This window comes from Oncorhynchus keta, chromosome 14 (assembly GCF_023373465.1).
Source record: "Oncorhynchus keta strain PuntledgeMale-10-30-2019 chromosome 14, Oket_V2, whole genome shotgun sequence".
Classification (NCBI taxonomy): Eukaryota; Metazoa; Chordata; class Actinopteri; order Salmoniformes; family Salmonidae; genus Oncorhynchus; species Oncorhynchus keta.
In genome coordinates, this window is record NC_068434.1 from 30,894,230 (window position 1) to 30,915,812 (window position 21,583).

A 21,583-nucleotide genomic window follows, 5' to 3' on the forward strand; every position below is an offset into this window, starting at 1 on the left:
TCTAATCTAAGACAATACCACGGAAAAGAATAATCATTCACATGGCTAATCCTGTTGAAGGCACTATGGAAATGGAGAGATGTGTGTGCATGCATTCATGTGGACTGGAGTTCGTGCCTGCCTTTCATCAGCTGAAACAGGAGATGGCAAAACGATGAGACAAAACCTCAATGCTTAAACTCTTTCCTTTGCATTATAGAACATGGTTTAAATTGAAAACAGACTCTCCAACACACCCTCAAAGTCTTCATCCATGCTCCACTCCACCCTGCTAAATCCATTTCCCCTCATTCACATTACATCTTCAAACCAATGGGCATACTGGGTCAAATGTACTAAGAGCACAAAAGCATGGGAGCAAAGCAAACATAAAGGCAGAACAGTGAACTGCAGAAAGTTACAGATGGAGGGAAATCTGTTACAAAAACAGTCATAACTTGCCGAAGCTATATAATATACTGCATGTATGCATACTCAAAAGAAGAGTACAACTGGAATAGGCTACACATAACACACAGTATCTGGAAATAATATTGTTAGTTGGCTTTCCAGTAAGTACTTTGTGGACTCCACAACAGTCAGAATGTTTTTAAGAAACCACTCGAGAAATGTGCACATGGAAAAAGCATCCTTTTCATGGTTCCACAGCCACAGAGAACACCTGATCTTCCTCGAGTGAAAATGCATGTCTTTAAACAAGCCTCAGTCAAAACAGATGCTATCACTGCTGCTAGCTCCAACAGCATTCTCCAGTGTGAGAACAATAGGGCTGTTGGTGTTGTGTTGGTGTTGTTTGCATTGCTTCATTCAAAAACACAGCCATACTAATTAAAGCCAGTTGCCCCTAAACTCATGACCAAATACAATAAAAGTCAGAAATAACTCACCTCGGACATAAAGAGGGAACAAAGAGGAGAATTCCTTTACAACTAGATAATCTTTGCTTTCAGATGTAACAGTTGTTCTTGGCTGCACGTCTATCCTCAGCTGTGGTAACCCAGCAAACACACAAAAACACAAGCACACACGCAGAGGCACACACCTATATATATTTATATACACCAAACAGGAGCAGGAGAAGATTGAGTTTCGGACTGAAAAGTGTGCCTTTCGGCTGCCACTCATTGGCCTGGAGAGAAAAGAAGCGTCTCAGGGGGTGTCTCTTAGCCTGTGATTGGCTGAGTCAGAGGGGGGACTTGATGTGAAGCCTGGGGACTACAGAGAGTGGGGCCAATTAAGGGAAGAAGTGAAATAAGACATTTTGGGGGATAAGAGTAAGAGCCTGAGGTGGATGGGTCTGATGCCATATTCTGACATGTCACATGACCAGCAGAAAAGTGAGGCTCTTCAAGAACTGCACACAGACACACCCCAACCTTTCCAGAAGGGAGGAACACTGAGTACGGCTAAAAACAGACTACCTGAGAGGCTTTGTAAGGAACAGGTTTGAAAAATCTCTACTTTCATCTTTTTGGCTGTTGAGTAAATAGCACTACAGTATGAGAGCACTGACTCTCAGAGTAAGGTACAGTCAAAAGGTCTAATCAATTAAGTCAATGTTTGATGAAGACAGCTGAATCCTTCAATGCACACTAAAATAGTCTGACTTGTAGCTCCAAGATCAACCACATCTGTTTTGGTTAACTAAGTGCTGCGTTGTGCATTTTTACACGTTACTGAATTGCTACAGGAGTTTGTTTTACCCTAAGCCTGTTTGTAGTAAGTCATAATCACATATTCAAAATACACAACATCAACATACGTTAGAGTGGGTACATTTGTAGTGTACATCGTGGTAGATCTGTAGAGGAGCCGAGGATTGAGAATGTTCATACCTGCGTCTGGGGGAGACAGACAGCTCGCGGTCAATAGGGCTGTGGGGCGAGTAATGTCCTGGAGGGGTGGGGGTTCGGCTGGTCACAGAGTTAGTCCTGAAGTCCGGAGAAGAGAACTCCTGTGGAGACAAAGCGATGTACAGGTCAGACTGGTCTGATCTGCATGGATCATCTTCTTCTGCTCGGTCAAACCACCTGCAGATGCTGAAACCCAGACATGCACTTTATAGAGTGGAACGAGTTTATAGTTGAGAAACCTGATGAGACCATGAGAAAGAAAGCACCATGTGATGCAATATCTCAATAAAGAAGTCAGATAAAGAAATAGCTATATTCCTTTCACTTACTGGATTTCATTTAATGGTTGTTTCAAAAACGTTGCTTCATCAAGGGTGGATTGGCATTGAAGAGAATGTTCTGAAAAATCACAACAACTAAAGAAAGATGAGCCTGGATGGGGAAAACGTTCTTTAAGCGAATAGACAGACAAAGAGCTGGACAGGTCCACATGAATAGGAACAGTCAAGGTCAGAAAGGGAGGGCTCTATGTGAACAGGTGACAGAAATGACCTCCCGGGGCCAGTTCAGTTGGGTGCAATGATCATGTACCAGTGTAAAGGTTTGAAATGATTATGTTTTTGTCAAATGCAATATATTTGTGGGCGTCTTGGGTTAATTTGCAGGGTACAAATGATTTATAATTATGTTCTGGCCCCCCGACCATCCGCTCAAGAAAAGAGCCCTGCCCTAGTGGCACCGACTTTAAGGACTTTTGGAGATCAATCCACAAAGCAGATTTACCTAACTTGGTGGAAATTTCAGAGATCTCCAGGGTTAGCCATCTCTGAGTCCAGGTCTGGTAACGTATACATCTGAAGGTTAACAAAGCTATGGTAAAGCTATGGCAGAAGTTTACGTAAGAGGGCTTTAAAGATAAAAAGAGCACAATGCATCAATCTACAAAACTCAAGGCTTACTTTCTGATAGAAAATACAATGATGAAATGTATTGTGTGGATTGGAACCAATAGGATTGTCTGTCATGTAGAATCAAGTCAGCTCTATTAATTTCATTCTACAGTATCTGTTAAGTTTTACCTTACTGAATTACACCCCTGATGTTCAGAATACACACACACACACACACACACACACACACACACACACACACACACACACACACACACACACACACACACACACACACTTCCTCAACCTTATTTGTGTACAGTAATGAACTAACAGTTCTAATTCTGGTAGCCATGGCGGAAGGTTGCTACAGTCACCATTACTGGTGCTAATAAAGGCTCTGATTTGTCATGGTTTTCCTCCTGCCCTTCCCATACTGCGGGTTTCAATGGAGTGATCATGAGACACTCCCAGCATTCCTGTCCTTTACCTAACTCGTCCCTCCTTATCAAGCTCTCATTTATCTCCCAGCCCTAACTCCACGTGCAGGCTGCCTGCCTGCCCGCTTTTGTCAACCTTATTAGCTTTTGATTGCTATTTATATCTAAGCTGGGACTCAGCCCCCAGGCCTGATGACGGAGATGCTGTTCGCATGGTAACAGATGTTTGGCATTGGCTCTCTTGTTTGTTTGAATAGAAGGGGAGAGCCAACGTGTACTTCCATCGTGGACGCCAGATGTCCTACAATTATGCATGGCAGTTATAAACCATTATACCGCATTGGGAAAGAGCAAATGGCAAACTTTAGCAACTTATTCACCTCAGCATGATATGGTTTACTGACAATGCTTCCTACTTCCATTACCTAACTGCTCACTGCTAGAGTACCAGCTTGGCAGGAAGCTACTGCCAATGATGGTGGATTATGAACGTGTCTCATTATGGCCGTTTACCATTGAAAGGAAATGGTCAAGGTTCCCGTCTGTGTAAGCGGTCTATCCTTCCTTCGGGTGAACATACAGTTCCTTCATAATCTCTGGCAAGCTCACTAGAGAAAGGGAACACCCACTGACACAGACAGGATTTTTTTCAATGTGAAACTGCCCAATAACACCTGCCCAAAAATGAACCTGTGAGATGTCTCGCCTTCTCTTCGGTCTCTAGCTACTGCTTTTATTAAGCCACAAGAGGGAGCTAGAGTGACATCATTTGGTTACAGCCAAGCAGTAGATCCTTAGAGATCCTGAAAACATGGGACTGAATGGCTGTGTGTGTATGCATGAGTTTGAGCGTGCGTTTGGTATGCACACGTGTGCAAGTTTAATGGTATTATGAGTTTCCTATGTGGTGTCGGTTCGAAGAGAATTTCACCCCGGGGACATGGGGCACCCAGAACACAGTGCACACACCTGGTCCACTTCTGAGCAACTCATAACTCAGCCCAGACACTTTTAGTGTCAGGAATCCCAGAAAACAGTTAGATTTTACTACAGTGCTATGCACTGCATCTAACTGTGACCACCTGAGATCCAATTCTAAAAGTCTCTCAGACACTCAACAAAATATTTATTTTCTATGGGGTATTCAGTTAAATCAAAAGTGAAATGAAGCTTGAAAAGTGAACACTACAAAAAAGATCAGTCACTTTATTTATGCTCTACAGATGGTCATACCATCAAACTATATGCTGATAAGCAACTGCTTGATAAGGTTAGGGTTATGGTTAGGGTTAGGGTTAGGGTAATGGTTATGGTTAGGGTATGGGTTAGGGTAATGGTTATGGTTATGGTTAGGGTATGAGTTAGGGTAAGGGTTATGGTTAGGGTTAGAATAAGGATCAGGGTTCACCAAAAGGCGGCCCACGGGGTGAATTTGTCCCATGGCTGATTTTATTTGGCCCCTCAATTTTTCAGAGCAAAATAAATAAACAGTGCATTCAGAAAGTATTCAGACCCCCCTTTTTTGTTATGTTACAGCCTTATTATAAAATGTATTAAATCGTTTTTTACCCCTCAATTTAAACATAATACCCCATAATGACAGAGCAAAAACAGTGAAGTCAAAAACTGAAATATTACACTTACATAAGTATACAACCCTTCACTTAGTCGTTTCAACAAAGTACTTCGGCAATGATTACAGCCTGGAGTCTTCTTGGGTATGACGCTACAAACTTGGCACACCCGTATTTGAGAAGTTTCTCCCATTCTTCTCTGTATATCCTTTAAAACTCTGTCAGGTTGATAGGGAGCTTCGCTGCACAACTATTGTCGGGTCTCTCCAGAGATGGGGTTCAAATCCGGGCTCTGGCTAGTCCACTCAAAGACATTCAGAGACTTGTCCTGAAGCCACTCCTGCGTTGTCTTGGCTGTGTGCTTAGGGTCGTTGTCCTGTTGGAAGGTGAACCCTCGACCCATTCTGAGGTCCTGAGCGCTCTGGAGGAGATTTTCATAAAGGGTCTCTCTGTACTTTGCTCCGGTCATCTTTCCCTCGATCCTGACTAGTCTCCCAGTGCCTGCCGCTGAAAATCATCCCCACAGCATGATGCTGCCACCACCATGCTTCACTGTAGGGATGGAGCCAGGTTTCCTCCAAAACGTGACTTGGCATTCAGGCCAAAGAGTTCAATCTTGGTTTTATCAGACCAGAGAATCTAGTTTCTCATAGTCTGAGAGTCCTTTAGGTGGCTGCAAACTCCAAGCAGGCTGTCATGTGCCTTTTACTGAGGAGTGGCTTCCGTCTAGCCACTCTACCATAAAGGCGCAATTGGTGGAGTGCTGCAGAGATGGTTGTCCTTCTGGAAGGTTCTCCCAACACCACAGAGGAACTCTGGAGCTCTGTCAGAATGACCATAGGGTTCTTGGTCACCTCCCTGACAAAGGCCCTTCTCCCCCGATTGCTCAGTTTGGCAAGGCGGTCAGCTCTAGGAAGAATCTTGGTGGTTCCAAACGTCTTCCATTTAAGAATGATGGAGGCCACTGTGTTCTTGGGGACCTTCAATGCTGCATAAATGTTTTGGTACCTTTCCCCAGATCTGTGCCTCGACACAATCCTGTTTCTGAGCTCTACAGAGAATTCCTTCGACCTCATGGCTTGGTTTTTGCTCTGACTTGCACGGTCAGCTGTGGGAACTGATAGACAGGTGTGTGCCTTTCAAAACCATGTTCAATCAATTTACCACAGGTGGACTCTAATCAAGTTGTAGAAACATCCAAAGGGTGATCAATGGAAACAGGATGCATCTGAGCTCACAGCAAAAGGTCTGAATACTTTTTTCTAAAAACCTGTTTTCACTTTGTCCTTATGGGGTATTGTGTGTAGATTAATGAGGAAAAAACAAAAATACGTAACATTTTAGAATAAGGCTAACATAACAAAATGTGGGAAAAGTCAAGGGGTCTGAATACTTTCTGAAAGCACTGTATAAATGTGAAATAGGACAAATATAAGTGGCCACCTAATTATTATTATTTATGTGACTCCCTTTCCATCCTCGTCATCAGTTGGCATCAATGCCCCCACAAACCCATCCCAGGAAAAGCTGCGTCTCCACCCCACCCCTCTCCACTTCAGCAACAGAACAGGCCTGGGGCCTGAAGCTGACTGAGGCATGGGCACTGGTGGAGCCAGGGACTCTCTGTCTCCATAACCACCAGCAGCCGCTTCCAATTCAGCAGCTCTTTGAACAATGGCTCTGCTCTCAATCGGTCCAGTTTTCCATTTATTTTTCCAGTGCTTGTGCAGATCACTGCTCACTGCTCTATGCCAGGAAGCTATTACCCGGAACGATCAGTGGCATTCCTCACTGTAATTCCTCTCAGGGTCATTATTTCCCCAGAAACAAGGGCCAGATATTGTTAGTTGTCACCTTCTCCATGTCATCTTTGAAAAAGTGCAGAAAACTTCTCCCTTCTCCTCCTACTATTGGCTACAGTAGTCAAAATGTCAGTCTTTTCCTATTGAAATCCTTTCTAACGGCTACATGTCATCTTGGGCTAACCTGTAGTTGTACTTTTATAAACATCTTGCTAATGAAGAAGTAAGAGTCCAAATCAGGGAGCGTTACATCATAGAGAACATCGTTATTTCCTCTGAGATTCGATGAAGTCTCCTGTCAGTATCAGATACCAACTGAAGCCATGTTTTCAGAAACAAGTTTTTTTAGCTAGTCAAGTGAGTGAGCACTTTAATTACAGCTGTGATCCATGAGGCATGAGAGGAAAGAAGGAATAAAGAAAAAAGTTCAACAAAAGCAACAAACAGGCAAGGAAAAACAAAGGTTGGACGACGACAGGGACTAAGCAGCTGTGATTGAGTTTGACCATAGATGGGCTCGGCAGCTTGGTATGGAGAAGTAGTGGAGTTTGGGCATCAACAACACCGCTCCATTCTCCTGACCTTTTATAGAAGCAGCCATGTCACCTCAGATTGCAGCGAATCCCCCTGCGGATGCCCCAGGGGATGCCACTCACTGGCAGAGGGGTACTGCCGGCCGGGCACAATGGTCATTTGTCTTGGAGAAGGTGAATGGTTTTGGGAATGTCAAAAGCCAGGGGAACAACATTTGGGGAGGAAGCCCTCCCTGATTAGACCTGCTGTGAACTGTGATCATAAGCTATTAACTAGCTCTGGGTCATCAAAGAGCCTGCCTGCCTGTTGCACAAAGCGAGTTGTGCACAGGACAAATTACACTTCAAAGCCAAACTTTGAACTTGAAGTTAACTTTTGAATCTACATGCCACTCAGACGATGCCACTCTCCTCTTGCTGCCATTTTCAATTTTGACAATGAAATCTGCTGTCATATTTGATTAAAGAAATCAACTACAGCGAATACAGTTATGTGCTTATTCCAAATGCTCTAGGAAAAACCTAAGGAAGAAAGACAATCCAGGTCCAAGCCATATCTCAATCCCAGGACATGGAAGGAGGATGGAGTTAGTGAGTGAATTAATTAATACATGAAAGAGAGAAAGAGACAGAAAGAGAGAGAGAGTGACAGAGAGAGGAAGAAAAAGCATGAGTGAGAGAGCACAAAAGAGAGAGTTCTGAATCTGACACACAAACATGCCTCAGTCTGGGATTGGAGACACAAACATGCCTCAGTCTGGAATTGGAGACACAAACAAACAGGAAATGGAGAATTGGAAGCGGGGGCAGCTGTTTCAGATCAGGGCCCATGGGAGACACGGGACATTGGCATCTCTTTTACATTTTGGGAGAGGAGAAGCTCTCTGTCTGGCTCCAATCGGGGCCACTGAGCATCATCATCATTAATACCACCTTGCAGCTTCAAATACAGGGCATGGGCCAGCAGACAGGGGTAGATGACACACAGAAGACGATACAACTATATTTTGGGGACTGCTGTATGAAAACACTTTACATGAACATAAATATGGGACAATTATCCAGGGGGTGGCAGGAGTCCTCAGGTTTGAAGGGAGATATATGCATACTGTATATATCCTGCAGTATGTGTACCGTCTATGCATGGAGGTCTCCTGTAAACACCTGAGGCAGACTAACCTGCTTTTTATCCTCCGTCACCACTGCCTCAACTCTGTTATTATGGTTACAGTATTCAGAGGTGAAGTACTGTACCAAAACACCATACTGAGCTAAATAAGATATGATACTCCTAAGTATTTGAAAGAAATAGATGGCAATCCATCAATCCAAGATGGCATAGCAGTCAGACGTCTTTGTCCTGTCGTGTCCCTTGTATGTATCTTTTTACATCCGCATATCTTTTAAAAATATTTTCCTAAATCTCAACTTCTAAATACTCTCCTGCAACCCGCCTCACCCAATGTGGTGTGGAGCTGTTTTTTTCTTCTAAAGTATTTCTATTTAATTCGGATCTGGAGTCCCTCAACTGAAGCTAGCCAGCTAACTACCTACCAGTTATCAGTCAGCAAACCATTGCTAGCGGTCATCAGCTAACCTTTAGCTCAGAAAGCTCTCGCCAGTTCGAACAACGTGACTCAAACCAGAGCACAACGTACCTATTATTATTTTTACCCCCCCATATCCCCGGATTCCTACCTCAAACTCTGAACATTTTCATTTGGATCTTCGCAACTAGCTAACCACAATCCCGGGTGACTACTCCTGGCTAGCATTTCCATCCCGGAGCAAGCACCAATTAGCCTGAAGCTAGCCTGGCCAGGGCTCCTGTGATACCACCGAAGCCCACTCCTGGGCTACAATATCCAGACCCCTTCTACTGCCGGTACGGGGCAGAAACGGGGCGGAACCCCGCCGATACTCTACGACTGGAATACCGACATAATCTGCCTGAGGATTCAAACAGGCCCCTCAGGTACGACGTCCGCTGAAGGCCCATTCTGCCTACCGCGGCTTACTAGCTACCTAGAGCTACCTGGAACCCTACTAATTCCACGACTGGTCTATCGACGTCACCACACGAAGAGGCAAAAACAGACTTATCACCATCGCGACGTCCCCCAAAGGCGAACTTGCTAGCACCGGTCTGTTAACTGCTAGCTTGCTTGCCCTGGTCTGCTAACTGCTAGCTTGCCTGCTTCGCTCTGCTAACTGCTAGCCCCGGTCTGCCAAATGCTTGCTTGCTAACCCGGTCTGCTAACTGCTAGCTTGCCAGCCCCGGTCTGCTAACTGCTAGCTTGTTTAGCCCCGGTCTACTAACTGCTAGCTTGTTTAGGCCCGGCCTACTAACTGTTAGCTTGTTAGCATCGGCCTGCTAACTGTCTGAATCGCCGTGTCCCCAGTCAGCCCAACCACTCACTGGACCCATATGTTCACTTGGCTACTCATGCCTCTCTCTAATATCAATATGCTTCGTCCATTACTTTCCTGGTTAGTGATTGCTGTCTTATTTCACTGTAGAGCCTCTAGCCCTGCTCAATATGCCTTAACAAACCATGTTGTTCCACCTCCAACAAATGCGATGACATCACCTGGTTTAAACATCTCTAGAGACTATATCTCTCTCATCATTACTCAATGCCTAGGTTTACCTCCAATGTACTCACATCCTACCCTACTTTTGTCTGTACATAATGCCTTGAATCTATTCTATCGTGCCCAGAAACCTGCTCCTTTTACTCTCTGTTCAAAACGTGCTAGAAGGCTTTAGCCGTACCCTTATTCTACTTCTCCTCTGGTGATGTGGAGGTTAATCCAGGTCCTGCAGTGCCAAGCTCCACTCCCATTCCCCAGGTGCTCTCATTTGTTGACTTCTGTAACTGCAAAAGCCTTGGTTTCATGCATGTTAACATTACAAGCCTACTCTCTGAGTTTGTTTTACTCATTGCTTTAGGACACTCTGCCAACCCGGATGTCCAAGCTGTGTCTGAATCCCGGCTTAGGAAAACCACCAAAAACCCTGAAATCTCCATCGCTATTTATAACATTTTCCGCCAAGATAGAACTGCCAAAGTGGGCTTTGTTGCAATCTAGCCTGCAGAGTTCTGTATTACTATCCAAGTCTGTACCCAAACAATTCGAGCTTCTACTTCTAAAAATTCACCTTTCCAGAAACAACAACACTGTTGCCACTTGCTATAGACCTCCATCTGCCACCAGCTGTGCCCTCGATACCATATGTGAATTGATTGCCCCCCATCTATCTTCTGAGCTCGTGCTACTAGGTGACCTAAACTGGGACATGCTTAACACCCCGGCCATCCTACAATCTAAGCTTGATGCCCTCAATCTCACACAATTTATCAATGAACCTACCAGGTACAACCCCAAATCCGTAAACACGGGCACCCTCATATATGTCATCCTAACTAACTCGCCCTCCAAATACACCTCTGCTGTTTTCAATCAAGATCTCAGCGATCACTGCCTCATTGCCTGCATCCGTAATGGGTCTGCGACCAAACGACCACCCCTCAAACGTTCCCTAAAACACTTCTGCGAGCAGGCCTTTCTAAATCAACCTGGCCGGGGTATCCTGGAATGACATTGACCTCATCTCGTCAGTAGATGATGCCTGGCTATTCTTTAAAAGTGCCTTCCTCACAGTCTTAAATAAGCATGCCCCGCTCAAAAAAGTTAGAAGTAGGAATAGATATAGTCCTTGGTTCACTCCAGACACGTCTGCCCTTGACCAGCACAAAAACATCCTGTGGCGTTCTGCATTAGCATCGAATAGCCCCTGTGATATGCAACTTTTCAGGGAAGTTAGGAACAAATATACACAGGCAGTTAGAACAGCTAAGGCTAGCTTTTTCAAACAGAAATTTGCATCCTGTAGTACTAACTCAAAAAAGTTATTGGACACTGTAAAGTCCATGGAGAACAAGAGCACCTCCCCCCCAGCTTCCCACTGCTCTGAGGCTATGAAACACTGTCACCACTGATAAATTCACTATAATTGAGAATTTCAATAAGCATTTCTCTACGGCTGGCCAAGCTTTCCACCTGGCTACCCCTACCCCGGGCAACTGCCCGGCACCCTCCACGGCAAACCGCCAATGCCCCCACCATTTCTCCTTCACCCAAATCCAGATGGCGGATGTTCTGAAAGACCTGCAAAATCTGGACCCCTACAAATCAGCCGGGCTGCCGGACAATCTGGACCCTCTCTTTCTAAAATGATCTGCCGAAATTGTTGCAACCCCTATTACTAGCCTGTTCAACCTCTTTCGTATTGTCTGAGATTCCCAAAGATTGGAAGGCTGCCGCGGTCATCCCCCACTTCAAAGGGGGTGACACTCTGGACCCAAACTGCTACAGACCTATATCTATTCTACCCTGTCTTTCTAAGGTCTTCGAAAGCCAAGTTAACAAACAGATTACCGACCATTTCGAATTTTACCGTACCTTCTCCGCTATGCAATCTGGTTTCAGAGCTGGTCGTGGGTGCACCTCAGCCACGCTCAAGGTCCTAAATGACATCATAACCACCATCGATAAGAGACATTACTGTGCAGCAATATTCATCGACCTGGCCAAGGCTTTCGACTCTGTCAATCACCACATTCTTATTGGCAGACTCGACAGCCTTGGTTTCTCAAATGATTGCGTCGCCTGGTTTACCAACTACTTCTCTGATAGAGTTCAGTGTGTCAAATCAGAGGGCCTGTTCTCCGGACCTCTGGCAGTCTCTATGGGTGTGTCACAGGGTTCAATTCTCGGGCCGACTCTCTTCTCTGTATACATCAATGATGTCGCTCTTGCTGCTGGGATTCTCTGATCCACCTCTACGCAGACGACACCATTCTGTATACTTCTGGCCCCTCTTTGGACACTGTGTTAACTAACCTCCAGACAAGCTTCAATGCCATACAACTCTCCTTCCGTGGCCTCCAACTGCTCTTAAACGCAAGTAAAACTAAATGCATGCTATTCAATCGATCACTGCCCGCACCTGCTCGCCCGTCCAGCATCACTACTCTGGACGGCTCTGACTTAGAATACGTGGACAACTACAAATACCTGGGTGTCTGGTTAGACTAATCTCTCCTTCCAGACTCACATTAAGCAACTCCAAAATTAAATCTAGAATTGGCTTCCTATATCACAACAAAGCATCCTTCACTCACGCTGCAAAACATACCCTCGTATAACTGACCATTCTACCGATCCTCGACTTCGATGATGTCATCTATAAAATAGCCTCCAACACTCTACTCAACAAACGGAATTCAGTCTATCACAGTGCCATCCGTTTTGTCACCAAAGCCACATACACTACCGAACATTGCGACCTGTACGCTCTCATTGGTTGGCCCTCACTTCATACTCGTCGCCAAACCCACTGGCTACAGGTTATCTACAAGTCTCTGCTAGGTAAACCCCCGCCTTATCTCAGCTCACTGGTAAACATAGAAGCACCCACTCGTAGCATGCACTCCAGCAGGTATAGCTCACTGGTCACCCCCAAAGCCAATTCCTCCTTTGTTCATCTTTCCTTCCAGTTCTCTGCTGCCAATGACTGCAACAAAATGCAAAAATCTCTTAAGCTGGAGACTCATATCTCCCTCACTAGCTTGAAGCACCAGCTGTCAGAGCAGCTCACAGATCACTGCACATGGCCCATTTCTAAACAGCCCATCTACCTACCTCATCCCCATACTGTATTTATCTTGCTCCTTTGCACCACAGTATCTCGATCTCTATCTACCATTCCAGTGTTTAATTGCTATATTGTAATTACTTCGCCACCATGGCCTATTTCCTGCCTTAACCTACCTCATTTGCACTCACTGTATATAGACTTTAAAAAAAATGTTCTACTGTATGTTTTGTTTATTCCATGTGTAACTCTGTGTTGTTGTATGTGTCGAATTGCTATGCTTCATCTTAGCCAGGTCGCAGTTGCAAATGAGAACTTGTTCTCAACTAGCCTACCTGGTTAAATAAAGGTGAAATAAAATGTCAGTTTTTCTCAATGTTTACATATAATAACATACATTAAGAGTCAGACATTCCCTAGTGATAATGGCGGGGGCTGACTGTTGATGGACTGATTGAGTCTCAGTAGGAGGTCGACTCTGGTTGACTCTGGCTGTGTTCGGACACTGTGGGGTGTCAATTCCGATATCACAGTCACCATGGTGGCTTCAAAGTCTCTCAGTGGTCAATACATAGCATCAGCAATTCAGGGTAAATATACATAATTGGTTCTGACGGGACCCTGCTTAGTCACAATGAGAACATGTCTAAGAGGCTGATGGACTCAAAAGCTTAACACCCACCTGATGCACTGCAATCTCTCTGGGCCAACAAACTTTCTAGCAGAGACTGTGTGAGCTGTAGGAGTGTATGTTTTTCCATTACCACCAGCAAAGTAGCATCATTAGACTGAGGAAGAAAGGGCATTTCAGATCATAGTCTTACAGAGTCCTTATGGGGATGATTACTTTAAATAGGAACTTCGCCCCCAACTTTGTGGCTAGCTTCTCATACACACAGAACTCGAGCTCCCCTAAAACTCTTGTCTCTAGGCAAAGCCCACTCATGTTATGGTGAGATCATAGGTGGTCTCATATACTGTAACTGGTCTCATAAGGGGAGCAGTCCACCCAGCCATCAGACGGGCTGCCACCAACAGGCCCAGATACAGTGAGAAAACCGATGCCAGGCAGGCCGAGAGAGAGTTTATTTATCCTTGGAGGGAGCTATGAGCAACACATTTTTCAACCCTATTAAATTCCCCACAAGGCTCCAACTGAAGCTGCATATCAAACTCATCTGGAGCTCATTATGGTTTTGTTAAATCGTTGGACATTTAATTTATGATCGGCAATCAATGATCGTCAGAATCCACCCTTTCATATACAGTGCATTTGTATTCAGACCCCTTATTTCCACATTTTGTTATGTTACAGCCTTATTCTAAAATTGATTAAATAAAAAAAAACATCCTCATCAATCTACACACTACCCCATAAATGCAAAGTTACAATTATTATTATTATTATTATATTTTGTCCCCAAAATACTGAAATATATAAATATTCAGTATTCTTATTTATAGAAGTATTCAGACCCTTTGCTGCGAGCCTCAAACTTGAGCTCAGGTGCATCCTGTTTCCTTTGGTCATACTTGAGATGTTTCTACAACTTGATTGGAGTCCACCTGTGGAAGATTCAAATGGACATGATTTGGAAAGGCACACACCTATCTATAGAAGGTCCCACAGTTGACCGTGCATGTCAGAGCATAAACCAAGCCATGAAGTCAAAAGGAATTGTCCGTAGAGCTCTGACACAGGATTGTGTCGAGGCACAGATCTGGGGAAGGGTACAGAAAAGTTTATGCAGCATTGAAGGTCCCCAAGAACACAGTGGCCTCCATCATTCTTAAATGGAAGAAGTTTGGAATCACCAAGACTCTTCCTAGAGCTGGCCGCCCGGCCAAACTGAGTAATCGGGCGAAAAGGGCCTTGGTCAGGAAGGTGATTAAGAACCCGATGGTCACTCTGACAGAGCTCCAGAGTTCCTCTGTGGAGATGGTTGTCCTTCTGGAAGATTCTCCCATCTCTGCAGCATTCCATCTGGTAGTGGCCAGATGGAAGCCCCTCCTTAGTAAATGGCACATGATGGTCCACTTGGAGTTTCCAAAATGCACCTAAAGGACTCTCAGACCATGAGAAACAAGATTCTCTGGTCTGATGAAACCAAGATTTGGCCTGAATGCCAAGCATCAGATCTGGAGGAAACCTGGCTCCATCCCTATAGTGAAGCATGGTAGTGGCAGGATGATGTTGTGGGGATGACTGGGAGACTAGTCAGGACTGGGAAACTAGTCAGGGTTGAGGGAAAGATGAATGGAGCAAAGTACAGAGATCCTTGATGAAAACCTGCTCCAAGTGCTCAGGACCTCAGACTGGGGCAAAGGTTCACCTTCCAACAGGACAACAACCCTAAGCACACAGCCAAGACAACACAGGAGTGGCTTCGGACTAGTCTCTGAACGTCATTGAATGGCCCAGACAGAGCCCGGACTTGAACCTGATCGAACATCTCTGGAGAGACCTGAAAATAGCTGGGCAGTGACACTCCCCATCCAACCTGACAGAGATTGAGAGTATCTGCAGAGAAGAATGGGAGAAACCTCCCAAATACAGGTGTGCCAAGCTTGTAGCGTCATACCCAAGAAGACATGAGGCTGTAATCGCTGCAAAAGGTGCTTCGACAAAGTCCTGAGTGAAGCGTCTGAATACTTATGTAAATGTTATATTTCAATTTTTTTGCTTTGTCATTATGGAGTATTGTGTGTAGATTGATGAGGGCAAAAAAACAAATTGTACACTGCAACAATGAGAGGCACCACTGAAGGAAAAAAACAAGATGCACATACCAATTTAAGACTTGGAAAAACAGAACTGTGCTCATGTATTGGGAGATTCCACTGAATGTTTTAGTTGAAGAAATGTTCATATTGTTCTATATCCCATTACTTCTAAAATAACCTATTTTAATGAGTGGAGAATTTGGAGCGATCTTCATAAATCAATATTTCTGCTGTTTCCTCATTAATCCCATGGCTAGTATTCAACTGGACGGACATTTACAGTATGACTACAGCAACGTTGTGCTTTACATTTGTACCTGGAGGAACACTTTCACCAGACTAACAATTATGATTTATGACAAACAAATGGATCCATGACAACCCTTATCCCAAATTCAAATTGATATCCTGCGTAAACTAGAGAATATATGCTGACGTGTCAGTTTCTGCTGGAGCAAGGGGCAGTTATCCACACGGTTACCTTGACAACAACTTACGGAATGTTCACATACCATTTGAACGCCCGAGCAAACCGCACCAACTAATAAAAAGGTCCATCTCTCCTGGCCAAAATCCCCCATAACGCGAGTGGGGCCTGCATCGTCCCCGGCTCGGTGGAGAGTGAGCCCAGCCTAGGGGCCTGGGAGGCAGACAGGGGGAATCTGAAGTGTCCCAGTTAACTTTTCCACTTCAGGGGAAAGAAAAACAATGGTGCTGATCAATCAGTGGGGATGTGAAGAGGCATGCTGCCCGCAGAGGGGCCACAATGAACCCTATCTTAATGGGCAGAGTGGCCAGAGCCCAAGTGAAAAGGCCTGGCTCTGTCAGCTCACAGCCCTCACTCTGTGGAGAAGAGAAAACATCCCCCTCCCTCGTACACCACTCTCCTGCCTCCACCACCCCCACACTAGCTTTAGCCTGCCCGTCAGACAGCACACCCCAGGCCTGCCAAGCCAGACAGCAGCTCTGCTCATGACAGACCTGAAATAGCACATCAGTCCCAGCGATGTCTTCTCAATCTGTTTGGATATGGTGGTGGGGAGGAAGAGCAGGGAGACTGGGGGAAACAGCAAGGAGGAGAGGGGAGACTGATTGAAGGCAAAGGTATATTTTAGACGTTGATCTGGAAGAGCGCTTTCTGATTTTTTATTTTGTATTATCTCAGGCTAAAGAAAGCAGAGAGAGTCATTTCAAGTAAAAACCTTGGACTTGAACAACATCTAGTGACATTCCTACTTCTGTATGCCAAGCCGCCATCTCTCTGCTCCACAGCAACAACCACAACTTTGCACTCCAACCTGCCACACCCCCCAAAATAGACTGGGGTGAAACCAGTGGCTTGTGTGAAGGCTGGGCTGCTGCGAGCCTGTCTGCCCATCGGGACATACAGTATGGGTGGAAGGAGGGATAGACAGATAGATGGGGGGATGGGAGGATGCAGGGGTTGTCCTCCCCTGGATAAAGAGTTTAGTGGGGAACATGGTGAGTGTCACAGTGCAGTTGGCCATCCCCCAGTATGATGGTTTATACAGTAACCATCCTGTCCCTGACACAGGATGAGGCAGCCCACCAAGGCTACCCTCAGGAACCGCAGAGTGTAGAACTGGAAACCCAGACCGGTGATCCTGCCCCTAATGGCCCAATGACGAGCCATGTCTTCTGAAAAAGAAGCTTGGTTTTGGCCTCGCTCGTCCCAACAGGGATGCTGTTGTGGTCACTTGATGTTATGAACAGACATGCTGCTTCCTACTGATTCCTGGAGGTGGCCAGCAGCGGGGCCAACTCAACAGCTCCAGGCTTGGCTCAGGGTATCCTGGGAGGAATCCGGGACCTGATCCAACTGTCGTCTTTAGTAGGCTGGTCTCTTCCTTTTGTCATGGTGTGCTGGTCCAGCAGATTGGCTAGCTAGTAGCTAGCACAGGGCAAAAGCAGTCATGCACCATGACAAAATGTGGCAAAATAAGATACTTAGATTGCAGGAACAACTTTCCATGTTCTGTATTTCAATTCATGGAAATTATCTCCACCCATCAATTTGGGAGCCAGGCTAATGAATCATCCAACCCAAAACAAAATGAAGCTTTTTTTGTGCATTAACATAACTGTACATTTGAGATCTTTATCAAGCGCATTATCTAGCTCAATGGAAGGCTATTGTCATCAGTAATGGTGGCTGAATATGGGCCTATACACAGCTACTGTGCTCTATGTTCTGAATCCATTGTGCATGAGTGACGTATGATGCTGTCAACTCTGCTCAGTCTCCTCATCGTTCCAGTGTGGGTTTCTGGGTCGGGTACAATGGGTATCTCTGTGCTGGAGCTGGTTGTATCGTATAAGGGAGGGGAGTGATGGTTCTGGGGAATTGTTTGGGAATGGCAGAGGCCCTCCCATGTCCCAAGTGTCCCTCTGCCTCTCTCTACCTTCCTTGCCCATCTCCTAGAGCTCCCCAAGTGCCCCATCACACAACGGCAGGCCTTGTAAGGCTGGGGAAAGCCAACACCAGCCTCCCAGAGGCCCTGCCATTAGAGCCACTATTGTACAGGGCATTTTCTCAGGATATCCAACACTCCGGTAAATGGGCGATCCAGCACATCCCAGTTTCCTCACTTGGAAAGCCAAAACATGGGTGGAAAAGCCTTTTAGACGCTTTTCAGAGTGGCTGATCACCTGATACAGCAGTACTCTGCACCTCTCAGGCGGGACAGAGGGCCTTGTCAGGGGAGCGGAGGCCCCGCTGCTCACAGGGCTGCAGTGTTCCTGCCAGCAAGTTGAGAGCAGCACAACACTACAACACAGTGTGTCCATGCAGGCAGGGCAGTCCTCTTCCCAGCCGTATACCCGCCGAGCATACTGAAAGGGCTCCACTCACTAATCCCACATCCTGGGTGGGAGGCTCGTCTCCTCTTTCAGACCAGAGAGGCCTCCACTGGAGGAAGAGCCCCACCAAAATCCCCTCTCATCCACCGGTGTGGATCCTAGTTAACAGCAAGCTGTCAGGCTTTGAGGAGAGGACAGAGAGAGCTCTACAAGACAGGCTCCAGCCAAGCCACAGTGGAGGTGGAGTGGGTGAAGTGGTGAATGAGGGCTCCCAGGGTACTGTCTGTAAACAGTAGGTCAGCCCTGTCAAACCACAGCAAGGAGAGGACACTAATACTGTTAACTTGTGTTACATTTACAGGTCTGACAAACAACCAAAAACATGTATCTAGCATGTCATGTCTCTTCAGTTCAAAAACACGGTAGTGTGTGACTCCAAACATTTGGTTAAACAGGGGGGGGAAACAAGTTGATACTGGAGTGAGACAGAAGGAATGTGATGGCTCCCAGAGGGGGTGAGAGAGGGGAAATGGATTCCAAACTTGAGATGAAGAATGAGGGAAAAGGGTGAGCTTATCCTGAAATTGTCCGAAAAAGTTGAGTAAAGATTCTAGACCCTTTGGCCCACCTGCCTTCATAAATACCACACACATGTAAGGTCATCTCAGAGAGCCACGAATGACAGAGGAGCATGTAAGTCAGTGCATTCATTAAAGGCTGCAGATAAAGATCTCAGACAACTAAATAGTTCTTAATAGTCGACACCCCAGTCTGCCTGGGGCGTCTGTGATACATAGCTTCAAATGTTCACAAAGAACATCTCATAACAAAACAGTGTCCTTAGGAACGGTCTGCTCTGCACGGTAATCCAATCAGGAAACTGATTCATGTCTGCACAGACAGGCATCTCTGCACCCCTCCCCTACTCAGCACAACCTTTTGGAGTATGCCTACATGCACAGCTAATACTCTTAAATCACGTAAGATAGAGTGACTGAATTTGACTGAAATTGAAGGAATGTAGCTTGCAACATAAGCTGATTTATTTCCCAGTCAAAAACTCCTGTTCTAGAAATAGGACAGACAAACCACAAAAGGGGAGAGGATTGACCAGACACCCCAAAGGAGTGTTGACAGACAGCTTGATAGTGATGATAATTGTAACATATGTCAGCTATGTGCTCTCAGAGAGATCATTAGAGTATACTGAACAGTACAAGTTACTTGGCTGGCAGCGATGGGACCAGACTCATCATTAAAATAACTCAAGAGAATATCCCATATCAGACCAGAAGTTTCAGAGTGGTCTCTGCTCAAGTCATCTGCCCCTTAGATGAAGAGCTTAGTTCAATCTTCATTTTCCAGGCCAAAGAGACCATATTTATCTAGCGCCAAGAAATATTCACAGAACTTATAAAATGAATGGAATTCCATTCCCTGTCTCCCAGCCATTAAAGGTCTTGTCTGCTTTTCCTGCTCTGTCATCTCCCATGTTGTGTCTTCTGTAAGGCCAATACTTGGGACTGGGGCCATTATACATAGCTGGAATATCTTATGATGAACTTTCCCACAACATTCGCTCTCCTTTGGCTCACTTTCCAGACGCCTCTTTTAGTTGCTGGAATAGTAAATAAGCAGAGTGAATTCATGAAGAAATCAGCTTATATCCCAACCCCATATTTTACTGCTAGTGAGACAAGTGAATATTGCACTAATGAGTCTAATATACTGTAGCAAACCACTAAAAAGGTCAAGTATATTGTTTCACTGAGAGCTAATCATTCTCTTCCTTACATTGCTATTTGAACAAACCATTTCCAGATTGTATCCCAACCTAATGTCAGATCTTTAAAAAGTGACCTTTCAGTTCCCCCGGCAATGAAAATATCAAATTATGTCTGCATCCTGTCTTTCTTGCTATGAAGTGTCTACATTGTAACGTACAATGGCCTTGGAAACTTCAATCATCAAGCTGTGCAGTTCTTTGGAGGTCTACGTTTACACTGATGGGTTACGTACGTTGAAATAACATAGGAAGGAAAGGGTCTGCTATGGGACCTTGTCCCCTAGTATGAGACAGACCTACCTGTGCCAGTGGTCTGGACAGTCTGTGACTCGATGTCTTCTCTTCTGGAGACCACGAACGCAGCTGGATGCTATGAAATGACAGAGAAAGATTACACTGATAATGGTGTTTTGCCATCTCTTCCAAAATAACCATAATGGTCTCAATCGAAATACTTGACCAAAATGTAATAAAAAATGCTTAAAAATGGATAACATAAACATGGTATAACACTTCTCATTACCTTTCATATGAATTTATAAAATGTGCGTGTTTAGGGTCATGGGATCATATTTACTAAGTCTCAAGATTACTAGAACAGGAATAGATAAGGATGGTCGAACAGCCCTTAATTATTTTTTTACATTGAAATGCTAGTCATTTAGCAGACTCTCTTACTCAGAGCGACTTACAGTTGGTGTGTTCACATATCACAGTGATAGAAAGTACATTTTTCCCCAATAAAAGTGCTAGTAAGGGGGGAAAAGTCAAGTGCGAGTGTTCACAAAGGCTTTTCATGTGTATTTTGGGATTATTTAAGAAAGTATTTGATGAGGTAGGGTTTCAGGTTTTCAGAAAATGGGCAGGGACTCTGATATCCTAACTTCAGGGGGAAGCTGGTTCCAACTTTGGGGTGCCAGGACCGAGAAGAGCTTGGACTGGGCTGAGCGGGCGCTGCTGAGGGACAAAAGACCAGAGGTGGCAGAACGGAATGATCGGGTTGGGGTGTAGGGTGTGAGCACAGTCTGAAGATGGGGAGGGGCAGTCCCTCTTGCTGCTCCATGGGCAAGTACTATGGTCTAGTAGTAAATGCAAGCTTCGACTGGAAGCCAGTGGAGTGTGCAGAAGATCGGGGTGACATGGGAGAACTTGGGAATGTTGAACACCAGGCAGGCTGCAGTGTTCTGGATAAGTTGCAGGGGTTTGATGACACAAGTGGGGAGCCCAGCGAACAGCATGTTGCAGTAGTCCAGACAGGAGATGACAAGTGCCTAGAATAGGACCTGCATCGCTTCCTGTGTGAGGTATGGTCGTACTCTACTGATGTTGTAGAGAATGAACTTGCAGGTACAAGTCAATGCTTTGATTTTTGATGAGAACGACAGGGTGTTGTCCAGCGTCACGCCATGGTTTTTTGCACTCTAGGAGGGGGACACCGTGGAGGTGTCAAACATGATGGAGAGGTCTTGGAGAGGGCAGGCCTTCCCCGGGCGGAAGAG

The 21,583-nt window shown here is 45.3% G+C and overlaps 2 protein-coding genes across 3 annotated transcripts in view; one reads left to right on the forward strand and one right to left on the reverse strand.

Moving 5' to 3' along the window:
- LOC118393200 (prolactin-releasing peptide receptor-like) overlaps window positions 1-21,583 on the forward strand; it is a 377,063-nt gene that overhangs the window by 103,957 nt on the left and 251,523 nt on the right. The window lies entirely within an intron of this gene.
- Window positions 1-21,583, reverse strand: part of LOC118393204 (PDZ and LIM domain protein 2-like) — a 61,284-nt gene that overhangs the window by 9,016 nt on the left and 30,685 nt on the right. For both annotated transcript variants that reach the window (XM_035785649.2, XM_035785650.2), the window contains 2 exons: window positions 20,385-20,454; window positions 1,836-1,954 (listed from right to left, as the gene is read on the reverse strand). In XM_035785649.2, the coding sequence (XP_035641542.1) occupies window positions 1,836-1,954; window positions 20,385-20,454 (189 nt within the window). The remainder of the gene's footprint in view (window positions 1-1,835; window positions 1,955-20,384; window positions 20,455-21,583) is intronic.